This window comes from Setaria italica, chromosome VII (assembly GCF_000263155.2).
Source record: "Setaria italica strain Yugu1 chromosome VII, Setaria_italica_v2.0, whole genome shotgun sequence".
Lineage (NCBI taxonomy): Eukaryota > Viridiplantae > Streptophyta > Magnoliopsida > Poales > Poaceae > Setaria > Setaria italica.
Window position 1 is genome coordinate 7747143 of NC_028456.1, and position 18941 is coordinate 7766083.

The 18941-nt window shown below is 45.5% G+C and overlaps 1 protein-coding gene across 3 annotated transcripts in view; it reads right to left on the minus strand.

Annotated features, from left to right (window-relative positions):
- LOC101773022 (probable protein transport Sec1a) overlaps positions 1-18135 on the minus strand; it is a 23030-nt gene extending 4895 nt beyond the window's left edge. For 2 of the 3 annotated variants that reach the window (XM_004975059.3, XM_004975058.3), the window contains exons 1-15: positions 17839-18135; positions 15067-15122; positions 14887-14968; positions 12424-12502; positions 11588-11638; positions 11412-11508; positions 11284-11316; positions 11020-11148; positions 10451-10642; positions 10262-10345; positions 10057-10155; positions 9909-9982; positions 9521-9617; positions 8886-9011; positions 8066-8161 (exon numbers count right to left, since the gene is read on the minus strand). In XM_004975059.3, the coding sequence (XP_004975116.1) occupies positions 8066-8161; positions 8886-9011; positions 9521-9617; positions 9909-9982; positions 10057-10155; positions 10262-10345; positions 10451-10642; positions 11020-11148; positions 11284-11316; positions 11412-11508; positions 11588-11638; positions 12424-12502; positions 14887-14968; positions 15067-15122; positions 17839-17965 (1422 nt within the window). In that variant the 5' untranslated portion in view covers positions 17966-18135. Of the gene's footprint in view, positions 1-8065; positions 8162-8885; positions 9012-9520; positions 9618-9908; positions 9983-10056; positions 10156-10261; positions 10346-10450; positions 10643-11019; positions 11149-11283; positions 11317-11411; positions 11509-11587; positions 11639-12423; positions 12503-13073; positions 13232-14886; positions 14969-15066; positions 15123-17838 lie in introns of all 3 variants that reach the window. The other variant, XM_022828312.1, reaches the window with a different exon arrangement.
- Positions 18136-18941: the final 806 nt, after the last annotated feature.

The window sequence follows — 18941 nt, forward strand, 5'->3', positions numbered from 1 at the left end:
CCCCCCCCAAGGGGGGTTTTCTCCCAATTTGCCCGCCAAATTCATTATGGGCCCGGGGGGCTCCTCCGGGGCCGCCCCCTTTAAGGGGGGGGGACCCGGGGGAAAGCCCCCCCCCAAAAGGGGAGCGGGGGAAAGGGGGGGTTTTTGGTCCCCCCCCCCCCCCCCCCCCCCCCCCCCGCGCCCCCTTGCGTGAGCTGCTCAATGAGCTGTGCCAAAGAGGCACTTACTATTCTATCCCCATTACCAAGGGTTGTTTGGTATGCTTACTTCTCCAGTCTGCCATGGCTGCCAGGGTGCCACTGCTTAGTCACTACCTGAGCCACAAAATCCAGCCTGGGTAGCACCCTGTGCCCACAGTACAGGAGCTGCACTACTACAGCCGGGTAACCATTCAGCGAGCAAAAAAATAAGCTGAGAATGTGCCACGCAACCCAAGGAACACAGCCAATTATGCACCCTGCTCGCATAAGCCGCGCCCAACCCAGCAAAGTGGTAACCCAACTCCAGCCACCAGCCCCATGGCAGGACACCATGGTGTTTGTTACTCCATGCATGGCCACAGGCCGGCACTTTACACGGGGCTAATCAAACACCTTTCCTATCACTGACAAGTGGTCCCTCCAACAAAAAATCGACACCATGGAGCGCAACCTGGGGAACACAAAGCCAATCACATGCCTTGCTCGCGTTGGCATCAAGCAAGCACAACACCCACCACGCCCAACCTGGAGGTATCCCAACCCCAGTTCAAACCACCAGCCCCACAGCTAAAACCAATGTTATCATAAACGTTAAACACTAAACAATCAGTCACCTACCTTTTAGCTCTTTATCCAGACTAAATGGCCAATTAAACGGGTTAAATGGTCACTATATGGGCTAAAGGGGGTGATTAAATGGACATGGCTAGTCCCTGTGTAGTGTTTACACGGAGTGTAATCAGGCTAAACTGCCATGTAGGCGAACACTGGCTAAAACAGCCACAGAACCGCGCTTTACGCGGGGCTAATCAGCACATTTTGCTATTGAGCATAAAAGAGAGGGAGAAGGGGAAGGGCAGAAGAATTTGACTCATTCTTCAGTTAAAAGGTCAAATTTTCTCGTATTTTTGGATTTAGAACCCAGCAACATGTATTCCTGACCAAAGGGACTAATTGTGAGTGAGTAAACAAAGGGTTTCTGACCAGAGGGGGTATAACTTTATACTGAACACCACTTCTGGAAATCTGGTTACTTCGCTTTCTGAATAAACATAATAGCAACGCTTCTTCCATTTTCTCATACTTGACAATGTTTTGAACAAAAATTGAGCTCACAGATGCCTGCGACCTAATTATTCCTGAGGCATGTTTTCAAAAATATCCCTACTAACTGAAGCCACCCTTTCACTTTCTCACCTCACTAGTGCCTGAAATATAATTACGGACACTTGAGATTGGGCACTCCAACGACTGTTGCACCTGATTTTATGGCACGGAGGTAGATGAGGATCTCTCATGATAATTTCTTACTTTAATTGATTCATCTCCTCTCTTTATATAGAGAGGCTTACTTGACCCCTAAGCAAGATATTAAATTTATCTCTAACCCTAGCCCTAATGGATCTGGCCTAGTTGGCCAAATCGGCTGCCCATGACAACCTGTACTCTCCCTTCCTCCTTCCCCCCTCTCTTGAAGACTAGGTGCTGGGCCAACGCCGCTGCTCCCCATGGCCCACACGAACTGCATGAGGTTGTGCTGCCGCCATAGTGCCAGGAACACGACTCAGCCACTCTCTCTCAGAAGGTTCGCCCTCTACCTCCCTGAGTCAGCTCGTGGGCATCGGGCATACACCTCCACCTGTAATTTTGGGTGTCGGCCCTGAAACATCTCAATTCGAATTGCTGAATGCTGCCACGATTTTAATGGATTTGCTGCAGCCTCCTTGAGATCTGGTGGTAGCAGGCGGGCTGTTGGAGCCCGCCATATAACCTTGCGCCCTGGAACCGAAAGCAATGTATCCACCGACAGCTTCATCGCCGAGGTACTCGACAAGAGCTTCAACTTCAATGCCACCAGCGTGGCCCTGCCCTAGACCACAACATAGGTGACATGTCAAAAAAAAAAAAGACATGAACTCTGACCTGTGGGACCCGCATGGCATATGTTCCATGTAAGGAAAAAAACACCTTGGAAAACACATTGAACTATAATTTTCACTCTTTCAAGATCTTTTGGTGAGCTCTTGGTGTTTTGGTGAGCTCCGTTCCAAAATCTAGGTTGTTTTAGTTTTGTCCTAATCCTAAGTCAAACTTCTCTAACTTTTGACCAAGTTTGTAAAAAAATCCACCAACTTCTACGACATAAAATCATTTTTGTTAAATTATCATTCCAAAATGTAGCTTGTTTTAGTTTTATCCTAAGTCAAGATTGGCAAATTTATAGAAAAATGCACCAACTTCTACAACATGTATTTAATTGGTATTGTTGAGGTTAATATACTTTCCATAAAAAAATCAATGTTAGAAAAATATAACTTAGGACAAAACTAAAATGATCTGCATTTTGGAACAGGAGAAACTGATTTGATAAAGACACAACCATTAAGCAGTACACACGCCATATATATATTGACATAATATTGCCACTACTGCAGGCATTGGAGAAAATATGAAGTCCAAAAAAAAATAGGAAGAAGTTCATTTTTGGCCATCGAACTATAGCCTTCGATTGGTTGCTGAAAGCAAGGATGGCTAGAATATTGTAGATGATTATTGAGGTGCATAGCACGTACATATATATGGGCGAGGGTCCTAGGGTTAAGAGCCTCGCCCCAATCTACAATCCCTGGCAGCAGCCCCTGGCGCCTAGGGTTAGGCGCCTAACAGGGGGGGCCGGCCAATGGGCCTAGCTAGGCTGCAGCCCATACACACACATTATAACACGTCCTTGCAGTCTAATCATCGGTGCCACGAACGTTTAGACTAGACCTAAACTTTGTGAATACCGAAGAAGGCAACCCCTTGGTGAAGACATCGGCGAACTGGGACGATGTCGGGACGTGGAGTACGCGAACATCACCAACAGCCACGCGCTCCCGAACGAAGTGAAGATCGATCTCGATGTGTTTGGTGCGCTGATGCTGAACTGGGTTGGAGGACATGTAGACCGCGCTGACGTTGTCGCAATAGACCAATGATGCGCGACGAAGTGGCGTGTGAAGCTCCTGAAGCAGCTGTCGCAACCAGGTAGCCTCGGCTACGGCATTGGCGACGGCGTGGTACTCTGCTTCGGTGCTGGATCTGGAGACGGTTGCCTAGCGCTTGGAGGACCAGGAAATCAAGTTGTCGCCAAGGAAGACCGCATAGCCGGAAGTGGACTTCCGTGTGTCAGAACAGCCAGCCCAATCCGTATTGGAGTAGACCACCAGTGAATCCTGAGCTGAACACGGACGCAGATAAAGACCAAGGTATAGAGTCCAGCGGATGTACCGAAGAATGCGCTTCAGAGCAGCTAGATGAGGCTCCCGTGGATCATGCATGTGGAGGCAGACCTGCTGAACAGCATAAGCAATATCCGGCCTGGTGAAGGTGAGGTACTGCAGGGCGCCAGCGAGGCTGTGAAACTCTGAAGAATTGGTGACAGGGGCACCATTAGATGCCGACACTTTGGGATTGGTGTCGACAGGTGCAGAGCAGGGCTTGCAGTCGGTGATGCCTGCCCGCTCCAAAATATCAAGCATATACTGGCGTTGGGTCAACAAGAAACCTCCACTAGCAACTGGCTAGACTCGCATACCGAGGAAGTGATGCAGAGAACCAAGATCCTTCATAGAAAACTCCCGCTACAGTGCCTGAATAATCTGACGCAGTAATGCTGGCGAGGAAGCCGTGAGGACAATATCGTCAACGTAGAACAGAAGATATGCTGTCTCGGCGCCATGATGATAGACAAAAAGTGAAGTGTCGGACTTAGCCTCCACAAAACCAATAGACCGAATGTAAGCTGCAAACCGACTGTACCAAGCGCGAGGAGCTTGCTTCAGGCCATAGAGGGACTTGTTGAGGCAACACACATAGTCTGGGCGAGCTGAATTCTCAAAACTAGGTGGCTGAGCACAGTACACCATCTCGGACAGAGTGCCATGGAGGAACGCATTCTTGACATCCAGCTGGTGCACAAGCCAATGTCGAGAGAGAGCCAGTGAGAGAATCGTACGGACAGTAGCAGGCTTGATGACTGGACTGAAAGTCTCGTCAAAGTCGACACCCGGACACTGGGTGAAGCCGTGAAGAACCCATCTGGCCTTGTACCGCTCGAGAGACCCATCGGAATGAAACTTATGCTTGAAGATCCATTTACCGGTGACGACATTAGCACGCGCGGGACGGGGCACAAGATCCCACGTGTTGTTCCGAAGGAGGGCAGCATGCTCATCTTCCATAGCCGCCTGCCAATTTGGGTCGGCGAGGGTGGAGCGGAAGGTCTTCGGAACCGGAGACAGCGGCGCTGTGTGAAACAGAGCAAGCTGTCGGAAACCAAGCTTAGCACGGGTCGTCATGCTGTGCTGGTTGATGACGGGCTGGACGGGAACAGCTCCTCGGGGAAGAGCCGGTGGCGCTCCAGGAGCAAGCCCGACGTCACGGGCCGGCGGTGGCGACGGCAGGCAAGGGGTGATGGAGCGGCGGGTGTACACGTAGCGCAGGGGCGTCGAATCGAAGCCGGGCGAGCTCCACGGCGTCGGGAGAAAGGCGGGAGGCGGGGCGCCAGAGGAGCCCGCCCCGCCTGTCCTGGTGGAGGGGCGCCGGGGGGAACTGCCGGGACGCCAGGCGCGCCGACAGGAATGCAGGAGGTCCAGCCGCGGCACCAGGTAGACTTGCAGGGGCGCTGGGAGCGGCCGCTGGTGCGCGAGGGGGCCGACAGGGGAGCTAGGGGCACCCGCCGGTGTGCCAAGCAGGGGTGCCAGGCGCGGCTGCAGGGGCGCTAGGGGCTCCCAATGCCTGGGTGTTGCGGGATCATGTCAACAGGGGCGCCCATCAGCGGCAGGGGCACCCGCCACGGGGCACCAAGGCGATGCTGGATGGCGCTTGGGCGGCGCCTGGAGCCGGCAGGAGGGGCGCCGGAGGGCTGATGACGCCAAGAGGTCCTGCATGCAAAGGAAACTGTGTCGTTCGAATGGGGAACAGCACAATGTCAGTGTTGTCATCCAAAAACTCATAGGCTGCCGGTGGGGATGGTGGGAATAGCTCGGCGTAGGGGAACGATGACTCATCAAATGTGACATGTCGGGAGACGATACGATTAGAACGGAGATCAAGGCAACGGTACCCTTTATGATGAGCTGAATATCCTAAGAAGATGCACGCGGCAGAGAGAGGCGATAGCTAAGGAGTGGCCGTGGCAGAGAGGTTTGGATAACATCGACAACCAAAGACCCGTAAGTGCTCGTAGGATGGCGCGGCGCCATACAGGGCCTCATGTGGCGTGCGGGAGGCTAGGGTCTTGGTGGGAAGCAGGTTAAGCAGGTAAGTCGTGGCGTGTAGAGCTTCAACCAATAACGGGGTGGGAGGGCAGGGGGAAGGCTTGCCTGGAAGAGGAGTGAGCAGAGGATGTTGTTCGTTGAACGAATGATCCGCTCAGCTCGACCGTTTTGCGGCAACGTGTACGGGTAAGACATGCAGAAGTGGACGCCATGGGAGTTATCAAACTCACGACCGTTGTCGCACTGGACAGCCTTAATGGTGGCGCCGAACTGCGTGGACACGGAGGAAAAGAAGTTAGCAAGTGTAGCAAATGTGTTTGATTTCAGCCGTAGCGGGAATGTCCATGAAAAATGAGAGCAATCATCGAGAATAATTAAATAGTACTTAAAAGGGTGCCCAGTCAGGGTGACTAGGAAGCGGGCTGTCCTCCAGGACATGGGCGTCGAGGGAGAACTTCCCGATAGTGAGCAGGAACTGCTCGCGCCAGCGGACGTAGTTGGTGGAGGCGACATCGAGGATGAACAGGACAAGGCTGCGGATGTTCTGGACCGCAACAGCCTGGGCATGGAGGTTCAGAAGGGCGGCAGCTTCATGGAGCAACATGGCGTCGTGGACAAGGGGGACGGCACGGCTCTTGTTGTCGTCATCGTCGTCGTTGACTGGGGGGCGCCGGGCAGCGGATCGGCAGCCTCGGTAGCGGCGCGCTCCCGAGCAGCAAAGGGCCAGGGCGTCACGAAGACGGGCATCGGCGGCGTCACGTTCCTGGGCTGCCGCAGCCGCCAATTGCTCGACCTGGAGAGCGCGAGCGAGGGCAGCGGCGCGTTCAGCCTGCCGCGCGACCTCCTGGGGGGGCGCTGGTCCTCAGCCACGGTGGCTGCGGCGGTGCCTGGAGTGGTAGAGCCAGCTATGTCGACGGCGCACGCACTAGAAAAGCGGAAGCGGAATCGGGGTAGGAACCCGGACTCGTGATACCATGAAAGCAAGGATGGCTAGAATATTGTAGATGATTATTGAGGTGCATAGCACGTACATATATATGGGCGAGGGTCCTAGGGTTAAGAGCCTCAATCTACAATCCCTGGCGGCAGCCCCTGGCGCCTAGGGTTAGGCGCCTAACAGGGGGGCCGGCCAATGGGCCTAGCTGGCCTGCAGCCCATACACACACACACACACACACACATTATAACAGTTGCAACCATAGAACTCGAAAACTAGGAATCTTTGCCACTGAATTGAGTAAACCGGATAAATTTGACCATTAAGCTAGTTTGGAGGTAGTTTTCACTGACTTGGACGACAAGTGGCAACGGGGCCCACCTGTCAGTCATTACATGTTGTCAAGGTTGGGCACAGTGAGTAAAAAAAATCAGAAACACTCTTATTTAGCAAATAAGTGATAAAATATAGTCGGTCCTGCATGTCATCCCCTATCCCTTCATGTCTTCCAGGAAGGAGGTCGGGAGAGGGACGATCTCTTTCACAACGTAGCCAAGCGCCGCTCCGCCGCTCGCCAGAGCCCACCCCAGACCTTCCCGTGCCACCTCTTGCCAAGGCCAGTCGGCAAGACAAGGTGGAAGTGGTTCCGAGCATCGAGGAAGCCACCTCCATTTCAGCTGCGGAGGCTGCCCCACTCAGCCCCTTGCTCATCACCCAACCATGGAGGGAGCTTCGCCTATCTCATTCTCGAGGAGGTTCCACTTGACCTAGCACGCCTCTACCACCTTCGCCATCGATGTTGACCGCCACCTCATCGTCCCTGGAGGAGGGCCCTCCCCTAATCCTCCCCGCGGCATAACACCGTGACCTCAACCTCCACGCCGTCGCCACGGAACCAGTACCACATTGTGCACCAACAGCGCCTACACGAGCGGCGTTAGCGGCGGAGGGAGGGCCGTTCCTCCGCAGACCTGCTCCCCCCGGTTGAGCAGCGCAAGGCGCGACGTTGGGCTAAAGTAGTGTTTTAAAGGCGTTGCCTAGGCATCAAGGTGGACCTAGCTTGCTTTGGGAAACCAGTCTGCTTTGTCGCCTAGGAGATAAGGCATGCAAAGATTTCCACGGTCGCCTTATCACCTTTAAAACACTGGGCTGAAGCTGTGCGCCAACTGCCGCGTGCCTTGCCGCCGCCAAGGAGGAGCTCACCGTCCACGACGAGGGCAAGGTGGTCGTCCCCTTCTTCTGCAGGAAATGTTGTGCTATCGCAACCGCCGGCGTCACCGCCATTGTTTGGCGCATCCTACCGACCACCGCCGCCACCAATGGCACCACACAAGATCCGTCTTCCACGGCCATAGGAAGCCTAGTCACGCCTGCAGCAACCGCCACCGCTTCGGTGCGTGTTGGCCTCATTTGAGTCAGCGTGCTGATAGGCGGGTGGATCCAGCGTGGCAGTCAATACAGGGGTTGAACGGGTGCAGTGGTGATTTATACATGGTTTACACAGTTCAGTTGTGAAAGATTCTTTATTTTCAAGTTCGATGGTCGAAACCAAACCGAGGCTATAGTTTGATGGCCAAAAATGGACTTTATTCCAAAAATATAAATGCTTTACTTCTGAAGATAGCACACACAAGAAATAATGAGATAAAATATGAAAGCAAAGTTACCTGCATCAGCTTTGCACCTTTCTCACTTCCAAACTTCTTTGGGTTGATTGAAGCATAAATCATTAGCAAACGCAACTTATTTTCACGATTTACATCCTGCATTAGTTTAGAAATAAAAAAAAATATTAAGCATTGTTGATGTTAGTGTAATCCTTGTTGGATGTTAGTGTGGGTCAAGGCTTGTCTTAGAGTGCAATTCGAGTTTGTCTTGGGGTGCAAGTCAACAAGTCAAGTCTTTGCCTTAGGGTGTAACAAAAAGACTTGAGTCTTCATGAGTAAGGCACTGGGGCTGCCTTATGCTATAAAAGGAGAGGTAGTGCAGCAAGTAAAGAGTGCGAGAAGGGGGAGGAGTGTAGTGGTGTAGACTTGATCAGTTTGCGAGTGAAGCAAGCTGATCAGTTCATGAAGCACGGAGTGCGTGCATAGTTGAGTGATTGGCAAACAGCAGTAGTGGCTGTGTGGTAATTAGAATTACCAAGGTGAAAGGGGTGAGCGTGCATGCAGGAATTAGTGGAGGTGATCCTGCATGCACGTATGTTAGTGTAGCTAGCTGCATGAGTGTCCTTGGCTGAGTTGTGCGGCTGAGTTGCAGCATAGCATATTAGCATGTGTGTGTGTGTTTGCGGTGTTAAAATCAGTGTAATGTCGTGTTGAAATGTGGTGAAATTAGTGAAAAAGAGGTACTGGTGTGCAGCACCACAAAATAGTGTGTTCCTCATCCGTGAGCCATTTCCTAGTGTTGAGTGTGTGATCCTGGGAGCTAGAGGCTAACAGTTGATACATGTTAGTATCTCGTAGGTGCAGCTCAAACAACAATTACCAAGCGTGTTCGTAAGAAATTGATTAGTTCTTTTGTCCCAGCATCACCAAACACAAGATCTTGCTCAAGCTGCCCAACGTCTTTAAGATGTTGTTCTTTGATTATGTTATTGAGCTTTCCTGCAACCTGTAGAAAAATGAATAAAGGAAAAAAATGTATTTGTATTATACTTACAAAATGCCAGATTATGATTTCTATATCTAGTAGGGATTATTCAAAATGCTAACTGATGTGCACATCCCCCCATCCCAAAAGAATACATCAACATAGTAAGTAAGCAAGTTAGCAGTCGAATTTGTTTGCACATCTCTCCTATCAAATCAAACTCTTCCCCCATTGTAAAGTATTTAGAACAAGAACCAGAACTGATCCATGCAGTGAAAACTATACAAGTGTTTCTTGCAGAATTATCAACATTTATTTATTGATATCTGTACTAAAGGAATTTTCAAGGAGTGCAAAGCAAAAAAAAAAATGAGAGACCAATTGCGGTCACTGTAATATATCGTGATGATTTTACTAAGGTAATCTTCAAACTGCAATAGTACAATACTCAACCAACAATACAAACAGTTATAAGAAAATGCTTTCATTAAGTTTCTAGATGAACGTCACCAAAAACAAAACTTATTAACCTCAACATGAAGAGTGAGCTTGTCAATTTCATCACTGTACTGTGGAAGAGCTTGAACCATTTTCTGCAACTGTTTGGTAGATAACTCTACACCAGATCTGAAAACACACAACAAATCCTAGGAATAAATGTTAACCGTGTTATTTATTTGATGAAATATATTTTTGACCCACACCAGGATAACTTAGCTAACAAATCCTATTGACTTCTTTAAACACAAATCAGAGCCATCCCTCTAAAGTAATGATAGTTGTATGAGAGTTTGTTAAAATAAATCAGAACCGTCAATATGATGAACACAGGTAAAAATTGTAGTAGTAATTGCAATACACCTTAGCTAAAATGCATTTATCCCTCTAATATGCAAAAATTATGTTTCCTGAACAGACCTCGTCTGCTGTAGTTGAGCTGCTTCGTTCTTTGATATAAACTTGGTCATCTTTTCATGCAACCTTTCATTAACCTGAAATATCAATTTCATCATAGGTAGGCAAAGCATGCGACCATAGTTAAAGAAGGAAGTGGCAACAATCTCACATCAGCTATATGCGCATGCCGAAGCTCAAGCCATACTGGATCATGGTCCTCCAACAAAACCTCCTTTTGCTCATTTGCTGAATCATTCTTACTTGGAACCTATTGTTTGATAGTAACGCGAAAAGTTAATCATGCATCAAAAGCATAGCAAGAACTGAACTAAGGTATACTAGTGAGGTATGATGTAAGTTGTTGATATGCTCACCTCTTGCACATACTTGTTGCCATCCATACACAGTAGATCATGGCACATAGCATCATAGGTCCACTCATGAATAATTGGTGCAATCTGTAGTTCTCAAGAAAGTATGAGAGATCAAAGGATGCAACAGCAGTATTCCATGTGAAAGTTGGCAAAAACATAATAGAGCTTCATCAGGAATTCACCTCCTACCTGATCTATCGATCGGTCTACAATGAGTAGCTCACATGTTTCTGTTTGTGGAAATTCAGGTATTGTTGACTTATATCTGGCAAGGCAATTCCACACAGAAGCAGCAAGCTTTGTCGGGACCAAATCTCGTAGTGTTGTCAGGGTAGATGCATCAATTGTCCTGGCCACACGGTAGTGCACACGAGGAAATTCCTATAATAGTTTAACACATTCAATTTCGGAAAACTTGAAGCATCGCTAGAATCTACTCCCTCCGTCCCCAAAAAAGTCACCCAAGAAACTTTAGGACAGATTAACAAGAAAATAAAATGACCTCAATTGCCCCTATTTATTAGCCATATTTGGCGTTAACTGACTGCGGCATGCCCACATGCACATGCACACATGCCAAATTGAGTATAATGACTTCTTTTTTGGGACAAATTTTGAATCGTAGAATGAATTGTTTTTTAGGACAGAGGGAGTATTTTCCGTAATTATCTCCCCAAGTACTAGTGGTTATATACACCCGAAAAATCAACAAACATGAAGGCATAATGACTGCATACACAGAAAATGGCAAATAGTACCCTCATTGATGCAAACACTGTAGCAATTCGTGTGCCCATTGTGTTAAGACATGCATTGTACTTGTGTGAGCATTCCGCATCCTCAGTAAACAACTCTGCTAGGGCCTTGTCATGGTCAGTTACAAAGCCCTATAAGCAACATTTAATTATTAAAACTTCAAAATGAATTTAATAAAAAGGAGATGAATTAGGTTTCTGTTTAGAGTACGAATCTAATAAGTTCATCAGAAACAAGTCAAAAAGGGTTCACACATGCAAAGGTACCTGACTATCAATAGCAAAGTATTCCAGGTTCATCTGAAAGTGTGGAAGAAAAGTCAGATAGCAGAAAGTACCACCACTGAAATGTTCAAATAAATGAGCAGGCAAGAAACAAATGGTGGCCAAACAACCTCACTTAGTGCACTGATGCGTGTCAGAACAGTTGACTCTTTTTTTATATGAGCCAACAAGTCCCCCTGTATAGGAGAACTGAAAAACACATAAGCTCTGCAGCAGGTGTAGCATCCTGTTAGTGCATAATCTACAGAACGAATGGCCTTAAATAAGTTTTGTGTTGATCACATACTTCTTGTACAATGGATTTTTCCCCGACATGTCGGACATGAATATACGAATGCTGCAGTACCACCACAAAAAATGGTTATAAACTGGACGAACAAAAATATTTCAACATTACCAGAGAAATACCAATACCAAGTACATATGACGCAGCAATCTAATGCCTTACTGGTTGGAATTGGAACCAAAAGAAAAGCGATTCTCTTTCTCTCAATGAAATTCCAGTGTACAATAGTTTATTCACCAATGTATGCTTTCCTAAAAGAACATACTTTTATATGTGAAATTTGTTCTATCCATCTAAAGACCATGGGTGGTGCATAAGGAATCAGCCCAAGTGATAACCAAATCAGTGGCATCAAGGACACCGTTCATGTAAAAAAAAAAAAAGACGCGCTGTTAAAAGTTAAGGTAGCCAAAAAAAAGTGAAATGCTCTGTAGGCCCCCCTAAACTATTTCCACATTCTCATCTGGGTCCATGAACTCTCAAAATGACAATCTGGATCCTTTAACTTTTTAAGTGGTTCATTTCAAGTGTGAATCCAGGTCCATGACTGGACCTCGAGTGAACTTAGAATGTACCACTTAAAAAGTTGAAGGACCAAGATGATCACACTAAAAAAAAAATTGCACCACCAAACTTCGAACTAGAATGCAGCAAAGTAGTTATGAAGGAAAAATATACTGAGATTATACAATTCTATTCTCAGGGAAACATTTTTTGTATAAAATAAAGTTAACCAAGATTACTGGCTTTAAATGTTTACAGAACTACAGAAGAAAGGAGGCTCAAAGGCTGACATAACACAATCATGTCAATGAGATTTTGTTTGCAAAACTTACTTTTCCTTAGTAGGCTGCATGAAGTAAATTGCATCCATTGAAGGCAATGGCTGCCTTTGTTTGTATAGGTCCTCAACCACTGCAAAAGTGTTATCGATGCTGAAATTGCATAGTTGTATAGTAATTCTAGTAAGATACTTCAAAGATTTTTTTTTTAAAAAAAAAAAAGCATCTACTGTTTCAAGGATTGCTAAATTAAAAAAAAAAAGGAAATTTGCAAACAGAAAGTAGTTAGCGGTTCCCTAGAACAAGTATCACGGTCTCCGATGCACAGATATGCCGTGTGGGTAGTGTACCGTATATCCAATATGTATCAGATACGGATACGCATGGGATACGTATCCTTGTCGTACTCTTAATCTGGACTCTTATGGACTCAGATACGTGTGCTGGATGTGACTCAGCCAGATCAGATATTGCCGAACACAGCAGTGGCTTCACAGGCAGCCCAATTCTCCATCCAGACCTAAAGAAGCAGTGCTTCTACATCAATGCCCGGCAGCATTACAATCACCTCCACTCCCGCTCATTTGTCATCTCTCCCTCACACATAACCCTCTCACCACACCCCTCTGGTGCCGGCAACTGGCCACCAAGCCCTTTAGAGAAAGTAAGCTCTATGCATCCAAATCCTTGTTGCTACCTCTTACCATGAAACCACATCTGATCTCTCTTTTCTTCGCTCCATCACCTGCGAAAAGCAGACCAAGTCATCCCTTTATCCGCAGTTCCTTGCTTGATCTTGGTGGCCGTGGTGAGCCTGCACTCCTCTCCTTTGTCAAGAATCTAGATCTTCTCCTTCCCTCTCCTATGATTTGGAATATGTTCAGATGCAAATAATCTGATTTGGAATATGTTCAGATGCAAATAATCTGATTTGGAATATGTTCAGATGCAAATAATCTGATTTGGAATATGTTCAGATGCAAATAATCTGATTTGGAATTCCATGGATCCAATTGTAGAGTTCAATCACATATGCTTCGAATATCTAATGCTCAACTCGAAATGTGCCCAAATGTGACAGCACCAATTCTTCAGCAGCTTCAAAATGAAATCGTAGAGGCCAAAAAGGAAAAGATTGAGTCCAATTATTTTCTTGTAAGCTATATATGCTCCTTATTTAACAACTTTCAGTTAATCGCAGTTACTTTGTTGTTTTATATATGATTATTGGTATTGAAATATACTAGCTATATCCCCATGACTGTTTTTTTGAGGATGGCGTATTGGCGTATCTGATATGCATCCTGTATCCGTATCTGGGCAACATGGATAGCAAGGTTGTTTGAAGAAGCAAGGGACATACTAATGACCTCCCTTTGCAAGCATGAAAGAAGCAAGGAAGCTAGAGGTATTGACTCCATTGCTATGAAGGGCAGAAACCTGATAGTCACCTACACTATTATGCTTCATGGGTCGCTACCAAATGATGTCATGCTCTGATAGATTTGGTCTCTTCAATTTGATGGTCAGAGTCTCAGAGATGGAATTGTACCAACCACCACATTTTGAATATGCTAATCAATGCATATGTTAAATCTGGAATGATGGATTAGGCTATCCTAAGTCTGAAGAGACGTGGCGGCAAGGAGTGAACGCAAATGTAGTCAACTATGCAACATTAATTGATTGATCAGGGACTGCCACCTGATTAAGTTGTTTACCACTGCCTTATTCAGGGTTTAAAAATTCATAGCGATTCGGTGAAACCCAAGGAATTGGTCTCTGAGATGATGAATCGTCCTGACATTGTGTTCTTCAGGTCACTGATAAACAACTTTGCAAAGAAGGGTAAATGATGCACAAGATATATTTGACTTCATTGTACATAGTGGTGCACCTCCTGCTGTGATAATGTTTAGTCACTGAAGCTACAGGTTTTTGTATTGTATTGTACTGAATGGGTTATTTCAAGCCGGTAGAACTGTTACTGCAATTATGCATAGAAAATGTTAGATGACATGATTGAAATTGGAATAGCAGTGGATATTTGCATGTATCATTGAACATTTTTCATTCAGCAGATACAAGAAAGTTCATAATGAGGAAAATTATAAAACTACCAAATAGCACAACACACTTATTTACGCTTGATGTATACTAATTTAACAATTTTTCGCGTCAGTATATGGTTCCAGTAGAATTATTGTAGTTTCACGTCAGTATCATTTCTGGTTCAGTAGAAACAGTACATTTCCAATGATAAAATAGACTGCAATTACCGCATGATGCCAGCTCAAAGGTTTAGAATCTCATATGCCATAACAAATTATTTCGAATATTACAAATTTACTTGCAAGTCTGATGTACTACAGATTTATTTACATGTCGAGATGCAAAATTATTGAGAGGGAGAGAGAGAAAGAAATGGATACAACAAATGCTTAGTCAGTAAGAAAAGCTGGAGCTTTTATACAAGATAATATAACACAATAAAACATATTTGATAAACCTACTTACATGAAACCCTTTCTTCTGTGATATCTGCCATCTTGCATGAAAATGACATTATCTTGACTGTAAGTTTGTCCATGATAAGAACCTGAAATTTATAACACAATTTCATGTACATATGTCAACCTTATCTTCACTAAGTCACAAAAAATTTTAACATCTGAAACTAGGAGATCATCTATCTACCTTCCATGTTGAATTTGAGCTCTTCCGAGTCGATCTCAGCATTTCAATTAGCAAACCTATATCATTGTAACAATAATAAACAAACAAATCTTAAATTAGGAATGTGGCTCCTTGTCTATTTGATAATAAAAAGAAGAGGTACTGATAGACTACAAATTTAAAAGTTTGCACCAAAAATAATAATAACAAGAAGAAGAAGAAGTCAACAATAACAAGAAGAACACAATAATAATAATAATCCCTCGACCCATGGGGAAAGACAGCCCACTGTAGCATTTTATTAAAGGTTGAGAAAAGGCCCCGAAGCCAGCTGGCGAGGACACAATAGTGTATATCTTTGAAAGCAGTTAACTCAGCTAGTGGACTTTTTTGTGAGAACCAGGTGTCAAGGAATGGTAATCTAGACCGGCAGAGGATGCTCTGCCAACTAGATTTCACGATCAACGAGGGATCTATCACTAGGACAAGAACATTTAAGGGTCTTATAAGGTTCAGGCCTCCTTGATGTGAGTAATACCCTACGTCCAGTTTGTGGATTTGTATTGATCTGGATGCACAGGTGTCTAGCCTATTACAATGAGCACAAGAATGCGAGCATGTAAAGGTAAAACCTTGAGCTGTTGTCCCCTTCTTGAGGCTCCCCTCTCCTCTTTATATAGTGTCCAGGGCATCGCCTTTCTTTTTAGAGTTGGTTAGGGTTTCCTATTGTATTCCAGCTGGCTACCTTGTAGATAGTCCAATTAGATTGTAGTTTGCCCGGACTACTTGTGCATCAAGTAATGTACGCTGACCCTTGTCAGGACTTGGTATTCAGTATTCTAGAACCTTCCCTCGACGGCCCTTATCGGGACATGGCATTCTAGAACCTTCCCTTGACATCTTTCTCCGTATCCTGAGGAAAGGATACATTATATCATGATATCATCACTGGGGATCTACCACCATGCTATCCATGTGTTCTCATATAAAGCTAACTTGAGATGTGTACACGGACAGATATATATTGGATCAAAAAAAAGAATAGGGGAAAATTTAGAAACAGGATTGGACAAAAACAAATATAATGCTAGGCAAATAATTCTTTCTTATCATTCACTATTAAAGCTTCCCCCACAAGTAGCTTGCACAACTTATTAGATCACTACGGTTTCACATGTTGGCCCATGACCAAGTCCTAGTGAATTCAATCTGATACCAACATACGAAACAGGCATCTACATCAAGCAAGTGCTAATATGTTGATTTATCTATTAGTCTTAGGTTAAACTTAAATGAGAAACCGGTGCTTTGTACCCGGCAACCTATCGAGGGATACCCTGAGGTAGTGGATTGGTCAGTGGGGGATCGTCGAACCTAGGGCCTGATAGTAAAGTAGGGGACACAAGATACATATACAGGTTCGAGGCGCTAGAGTAGCGTAATACCCTACGTCTTGTTTGGGTGGATTATATTGCGCCCTGCGCTTGAGTGCATGATGTATGAGCCTCATGTTGGTTTTGGTTATCTCGATCTAGGGACCCTTGCCCTCCTTTATATATCCCAGGGGGCAAGGTTACTAGTCGGTTATAATGTAGGAAACATAGGAGTCCTTGTAGAAGTCCGTCTTCTTCCTTCCTTGCGGGTACTTGGGTGTCTAATCCCCACACCAACTAAGCAAAACAAGGCAGGATATCATAATGATAGTGAAAAATAAATGAAATAAGGACAAAACTAAGGTATTATAGACTAGGTTGATTCATTCTGCTGTTTGGACAGTGACCACAGTTCAATTTTATTCTTTTCTAAGATTCATTTATTACTTGGTACCAATCTCCAATATAAACTTTCAACTTGACATCACTCCTGGTATATGTTCTGTATTCCTTTCTAGTTGGATGTAAATGATATATTGGTAAGCATGTAGTTAAATATTGGCTATCAGCATCTTCACAAAATTTAGATAGTGCATGTGACAATGAAAGTACAGGTAAGTCACCAACCATAGACTTCTAGAAACGTATCACTATTATTAATTCGTATATGCATCTTTCAAAGAAATTGTTTGACTTGCGATCTAGCCAGCTAGATGCTTTGAGCAGAGATGTTCTCTCCAAAGTTTGAAACGCCAAGAAGGTACAGCAAGAGTCGGACATTCTGGGACTAAGGCCAATCACAATTCATTGGAAGCAATACAATTATCTTATTTCAGGGTCCATAAAGAATTTCCATCAGTAGCATTAGCAACTGTCTGCTTTTTAAGGGTAGTAAGTCAAAACTGTTGCAATGGAGTGAATGAACAAATTGCCCACGCAAGTTCTGAATAGAATATGGCATCTTATATATGTGTTCAATCTTGGCAAAGCGATGTCACAGACTGTTAAACTATAAACATTTTAGCACAATGGCGTTGTGCCTCCCACAGTGTCAGTTGAACTCTGACAGCAGTTTCACACAATGTAAGTCCTTGGGTTCCATTACAGATTTCATGCCATTCCAGTTCTTGACGCCATCTTGTTCGAATATTCTGAGTTTTTTGCACCTCTGTTGTGATTCGAGCTAAAAGACAAGTCCAAGAAAAACTAAAGCAGTGCCTGATGTCAACTGAATTTCCAAGCAAAGCATATAAAACATTTGAACAACAAATAAACATTTCCCAGCATCAGAAACAATCCCCGTTCCCTCTCCCGAGTCCAGAAGCAAACGCAGCGACAGAGATCACCATCATCTAATGCACGCCCGCCACCACCCCCCCCCCCCCCAAAAAAAAAAAAAGGAAGCCGGAGCCGGACTTACGGTCTCGGGTGATCTGGCGGAAGCTCCTGTGGTCGGCACCGCTATGCGACGAGCTTTCCGAGTCCATCGACATGGCCGCCGGTTCACTGGCGACGCCTCGCTGTAGGGTTTGGGTTCGCGGCCGCATCCGGACACCAGGGAGGACTCGGGATGCGCGTTCGGCGATTGGGGCGAAGGGAATGCTCGCGCGTTGATGGAGTGTGAACGCGGAGGAAGGAAATTTACTGGCAGTCTGGCAGGGGCTGCCGCCGCCGCGCCGGAAGAAGGAAACTGCTCCGACTTTTTTCTCCAGAGGGGACGGCGAGACGGGGTAAAGCCGTGTGGCGTGGGGTTATGGCTGGGTCTATGGCTGGTGGGACCGGGACGCGTCGTTAGGTTCTGGGTCCACGCGTCATTGAGACTTGGAGGGATGAGAGCGATTCGTTCCTTTGGTGGGAGGAGGAGCAGTACGCAACTGATTGTCAAAAATCTATACTCCTAGAATCGTGCGTATAGTTTCAAAAAAAAAAAAGAATCGTGCTGGTATGTTACTCTGACCAATATAAATCATAGGTAAGTGGCATTCTAAGTTTAATGGCAAGCAATCAAATCACTAGAAATATGTCTATTAATGCTACCATACAGGCGTCCGGACGGGAAAAAAATCGGACGCACCGACATATGTTGCAATAGTCAAGCATCGATGTTGCAACTATTGTTTTTTGCATGTTTCACAGTGAATGTTGCATGAAATATAGTGTTCGTGATATGGTGGGAATTTTCTATCCCAAAATCGAACGACATATTTATTTTTTTCAATGTTGCAACTATATATTTCGATGTTGCAGATGTTGTATTTTGATGTTGCAATGGAGCGTCCTTCCCATCGGACGTCCGGCGCTAACAACACAAGAAAAAAGATTTCAACAATGCGAAAAACATGATGTTTTGACAAATAGGCATCGCATAATGTTCTAAGTGCACGTGCAGCAAGCAACAAGAAATTTTATATCCATATTAAATTTAGATGGAGGCAGAATTACTTCCATTCCTTCGAGTCCTGGCGAAGAGATTACGATGCAGCTCCCTCTCCATCTTTTTCCGCTTTGCTAATCTTCCCTAGG